Raw genomic sequence first — 4,619 nt, 5'->3', positions numbered from 1 at the left:
TCAACCGTATAAGCAGATAATTAACACTAACGTTTCCACGCTATATTTCCCTTTAATTGCCGAAGCAATAGCGTGTGAACACGGGATGGAAAGCATTTGGAACTCACAACAGCTACAAGTTTTGTTAACCAAGTCAACATGAAAACCCGCACCGTTTTTGTTGCGGACCTCATGCTCATCCTCAGCTATATTAGTGACTACGTATCCACCCGTAAGCTCAAAAGTTTTGGTGACAATACCTGAAACCTTGGGAGTAAGTGAACCCTTATTCTTTTGGGCTGCCTCCCGGCGAGATGCAAACCAAGCAGTCAATTTCCCACGTATGAACTCAATCAACGGTATCACCGGATATTCTGTGGCTTCACGCAACACTGAACTCCAAGACTCCGCCAGGTTGCTTGTCATGGTATTGTAACGATTACCTGGAAAATGCGACCTGGCCCAATGCTCCACACCTATCTCAAGCAGATACTCAGCACATTTTGGATCGATTGTTTTAATCTCATTAAATATGCTATAGAATTCTTTTAGTTTGAACGTCCTAGCAGCCTTTGCGACGAGATATTCCAAGTGACGAGTCTTGAAGTTCGACCGAATGTTTCTTTTTAGGTGGACAACACAGATACAGTGGCCTGCGAGTGGGAAAACCTGTCACGCGATATAAATCAGTCCACCGTCCATAAGTTAACCAGATAATGAAAAGTTTAAATCGCTAGATATTATTTTACCTGGCTAATCGCTTTGTAAATAGACGCATACCTATCAGATACAAACACCAATCCTTCGCTTCCGTCCACAAAAGCTGACAACTCCCGGAAAAACCACTCCCACGACATGTCGTTCTCGCTGTCGACCATTGCGAAAGCCAGCGGGAATATCTGATAGTTGCCATCTTGAGCGGATGCGGTAGGCAAACATCCTGCATATTTCCCTTTCAAATGCATCCCATCAACTACTATAACCTTCCTCATAGAGGCATACCCTGCAATAGACGCACCAAAGGCCACAAACATATATTTGAAACGGGTACCACCACCCTCAACTGTTTCCGTCAACAATTCAGTTATTGTCCCCGGGTTCGTGGCCCTGAGTCGATGTAGGTAGTCCGGTAGCTGACTGTATGAGGATTGGCTAGTCCCTTTCACCTTGTCAATGGCAACATCTCTAGAACGCCACACCTTCCAGTATGATATATCGACATCATGATCACCACACATCATCTGCCTTATCTCACGCGGCTTCGGCCCCCCGCAAGACCCCCAAACTTACTCCTCATAAGCTCACCAATTACTGAAGAAGTCGCTTGGGTTTGGTAGCCTCCACGCTCATCAACTGAACACAAATGCTCAGATACGACTTTTCTTATTTCAAAAACATCAGCTTCCTTGAGTTTGACCGCATACACTCTCCAAGGACAACCGTCACCACAACAATTCAAGACCATAAGACCTGGCTCTGACTTCCGACTCCTGTACCGGAATTTATTGCTTATTGCATAAACCGCCATATGCTGTTTGAATTCATCTCTATTCCTGAACATCATTCCAACAGAAATTTCGTTGCCATAGTCACCAATCTCGCCTGTCAAAAACCGTGTTAGAGTATTTAGTTGGCTACAATTAAAATTCACAAACACTTTCTATATAAATGCACGACTAATAAATCAAGTATACGTCTAATCATTTATAAAACATTGCTACAAAAACACCCATGTTACAGTTTATTGTTGAATGAGGAGCTTAATAACTGTTATGTTCGCTGACGATAATATTTGCTTACAAACAACACTCCTTAATAGAAAATAACAACATATTTGGGTACGATAACATTTCTTACAACAACACTCCTTCATAGAAAAACAACAGAATTCACTGAAAACACTTCATCTCCGTACAGAAATTGGAAAACTAAATCACAACACCGCACCGACCCGATCATATCACTTGCACATCATCCAAACCCACAGCCTTTAGAAAAACAAAAAACATAATTCCAAAAAAACAGCAGCAAACACTCAACACCCACCGTCAGTGGTACTCCCCTCAGAGGAAGTCTCTGGTGCCTTCTGGGCATACCCGCTCGTTCCAGCCTCCTTCACTGCGCAGCACATGGCTATCTTCATCATAGGTGGGAGAGTGGCTCCACGGCCGTCGCCTGCACTTCCTACGGGAGCTGTGGAAGCTAATACCAACCCCTCAGCAGCTACCATCTCTGCAACACATTCATGTATCAAACCATTTGTCACCAGCTTAAAAAAATTCTGTCTTTGAACGGTTTAAAAAAATTCTAACCTCTGTTTGGATCAGGGATCATGGGGGAGTTCTCGTCCGCCACCATGTTAGTCGGCATGCTGACCTGATGACGTCCACGGACCAAGTTTACATCTGTCGACCTCGTCGATGATCCTCCTCCATCTTCAAACCCAACATCTTCCGTACCAAAGTTAATCACAGTATTATTTGCGACATTGCTATCCATGCCCCCATTCCCCCCAACCACATTCTGATTCTGTGTTGGCATGCTAACATTTGGCTCGCACGCAACAGCCAACTGCTCATTAGCAAGTTCATCAGTCAGCATCACCTGATTGTCAGCTCTTTCTTCAGGCAGCAATGGGGAAGCCCCTTGAGTTGCGTAATCCCCCACGTTGATTCCGACGTCTCAAAAAATAAGAGGCGCCTCCTCTTGCGCAATTTGTCCACTCGGAGCAGTAGGAGCCGACACTACAGCTGCAGAGAAAAAATTGTAGCCGATTAATAGTAAATAATAAATTGCTTGAGTTATTCTTAGCAGGCTAACATAACTCCCTAAGATGTACGGTTTCCATTTTCAAATGAACTTTGGAATGCTAAAAAAAGACATGAACTGGTTAATTAACTATCTTCCTGGTTAACACAAAGCGTAACTAGCTAACAACTGACCATATACTATTGCAACTGTCACTGTCGATGCCCACAGCTGGGTACTAGCTTGTTAACGCTTAATTATGAATCACAATACGTTATTATACATGCATCCGTGGACGCATTGCGCAAGAGAAAAATTTGTACCCAATTAATAGTAAATAATTAATTTCATGACTTATTGTTATCAAGCTAACTAACATAAGACCCTAAGATGTAAGGTTTTCATCTTCAAACGAAATTTAGAATGTTAAAAAAAAACATTAACCGGTTACTAAAATGGCTGCCTTGCTAACAGTTTGTGTAACTCGCTAACGTATCACAATATAGTTTCGCAAATGTAATGTGGAAGCCCACAGTTGACTACTGGCATGTTAACACTTATTTATACATCACCAAACCTTAAAACACACGCGCCATTAATTTTTCGAATGTGTTCTTCCATATGTTTTATAATTCAGCATAAGTCTTGTGTGTAGGCTACAAATTCTCTTAAAAAAACGTTTACCTGTAGGCACATTAGTTTGCGTTCCATCAGCCATCTCATCATCATCATCATCAAGCTCTATTATCTCCCGCCCTCGTTGGGTTCTACGATTCCTGTTTTCCAGAAAGTTGTCTGCGAAGGTCATCTCCAATGAAACTCGGTGAAAATGGAGCATTCCTTCCTCCGGAAATACGGCATTCATAACCCTCTCAGTTTGGGCTCCACGCTCTCCAAAAACAAGACTTGTATCATTTATCAGTATTCTGTTAGGTAATCGCAAACACAGAACATTTTTTTCGAAATTTTAACTATTTTCTTTTCTGAACACTCTTACTCTCATAAGCGGCTCTTGAGTTCTCCGTTGCGGTTTCGTCAAACACATACGTAGTAGCGCCAATAGTAAAGGTTGTTCGGCAAAGGAATTTGTACTCCGCCACCCCCTTAGCTCCCATTGTGACAAGTAAAGAAAGCTCATCCAACCAGGCCCTCACATTCAGAACCATCGAGAGTTGAGCAGTGTCTGAGATCGTCAACGGAGGTGTCTTGTTACCATGGGGGACGAGCAACCAGCTTGGCAGACGGTAAGAGACGACCACCGGAGTACGAGGACCGAGACTGTAACGGCGGCGTACGAGTTGGTCCAGTGCCTCAAAGCTCGCAGTCTTACTCATTATCACCCTATAACCGAAATCTTCTGGGTCAGCCAAGAAATCCCACTCTTGTTCCACACTCTTCTTCCATTCTCCTCTCCAGAGACGCACACATCGAACCATCCTTCTAAACGAGCACACAAAACAACATAAACAAATTTAGTTTTACATCGTCTAAAAAAATGCATGTGTTTACGATCTATATCAGATTGCATGCAAAGCCATAAATGTCAGGCGACCACAATGATTACTCAATACATAAACGAATGAACTGCATTCATATGTGATGAAACAAAATTAATGCAGTTTGAAGAGCATTCTAAAATTTAAGAAGGTCTGCAATAAATACCTTGATTTTTTGTCTGGAGATTCTCTGTGTGTTTCTTGTTGAAACTCACCGGTTGCCTTCCTTATATAGAGGATTCCAACTACAAGTTGCGCTTACACTCCCCCACACAAACTTTTTGCATGCTGACACAATATATGTTCCTTCGATATTCCTCAACATGCAGACGCTGTGTCAGTGCAATAAGGTATCTCATTGGGCAACGTGGCTTTAGCCGCCTCACTTAAATAATC

General features: G+C 42.6%; 2 protein-coding genes across 2 annotated transcripts; both read right to left on the bottom strand.

Annotated features, from left to right (window-relative positions):
- Window positions 1-1,507, bottom strand: LOC106319926. The gene is made up of 3 exons (XM_013758316.1): window positions 1,235-1,507; window positions 729-1,178; window positions 1-648 (listed from the first exon to the last, which is right to left on the bottom strand). Exons 1-3 carry the CDS (start codon window positions 1,505-1,507, stop codon window positions 1-3), a joined length of 1,371 nt encoding a protein of 456 aa, XP_013613770.1.
- Window positions 1,508-2,007: 500 nt separating this feature from the next.
- LOC106319925 lies at window positions 2,008-4,408 on the bottom strand. Its single transcript, XM_013758315.1, has 5 exons — window positions 4,390-4,408; window positions 3,725-4,167; window positions 3,412-3,618; window positions 2,292-2,624; window positions 2,008-2,211 (listed from the first exon to the last, which is right to left on the bottom strand). Exons 2-5 carry the CDS (start codon window positions 4,161-4,163, stop codon window positions 2,015-2,017), a joined length of 1,176 nt encoding a protein of 391 aa, XP_013613769.1. The 5' UTR covers window positions 4,164-4,167; window positions 4,390-4,408; the 3' UTR covers window positions 2,008-2,014.
- Between the last annotated feature and the right edge of the window lie 211 nt (window positions 4,409-4,619).

The sequence above is a fragment of the Brassica oleracea genome, unplaced genomic scaffold (genome assembly GCF_000695525.1).
Source record: "Brassica oleracea var. oleracea cultivar TO1000 unplaced genomic scaffold, BOL UnpScaffold00692, whole genome shotgun sequence".
Classification (NCBI taxonomy): domain Eukaryota; kingdom Viridiplantae; phylum Streptophyta; class Magnoliopsida; order Brassicales; family Brassicaceae; genus Brassica; species Brassica oleracea.
The sequence above is the reverse complement of the archived record's forward strand: the minus strand, read 5'-3'. Positions and strand labels throughout refer to the sequence as shown.

What these genes read in the sequence shown, in the direction of transcription:
- LOC106319926 (XM_013758316.1), bottom strand. Translation starts at nt 1,507, where the DNA reads ATGGCGGTTTATGCAATAAGCAATAAATTCCGGTACAGGAGTCGGAAG. An exon ending in TTGCGGGGGGCCGAAGCCGC is followed by an intron (nt 1,179 to 1,234) that starts GTGAGATAAGGC and finishes TCATACTGGAAG; the next exon opens with GTGTGGCGTTCTAGAGATGT. An exon ending in TTTACAAAGCGATTAGCCAG is followed by an intron (nt 649 to 728) that starts GTAAAATAATAT and finishes ATCGCGTGACAG; the next exon opens with GTTTTCCCACTCGCAGGCCA.
- LOC106319925 (XM_013758315.1), bottom strand. Translation starts at nt 4,163, where the DNA reads ATGGTTCGATGTGTGCGTCTCTGGAGAGGAGAATGGAAGAAGAGTGTG. An exon ending in GCAAACTAATGTGCCTACAG is followed by an intron (nt 2,625 to 3,411) that starts GTAAACGTTTTT and finishes ACGCAACTCAAG; the next exon opens with GGGCTTCCCCATTGCTGCCT. An exon ending in GATCCCTGATCCAAACAGAG is followed by an intron (nt 2,212 to 2,291) that starts GTTAGAATTTTT and finishes AATGTGTTGCAG; the next exon opens with AGATGGTAGCTGCTGAGGGG.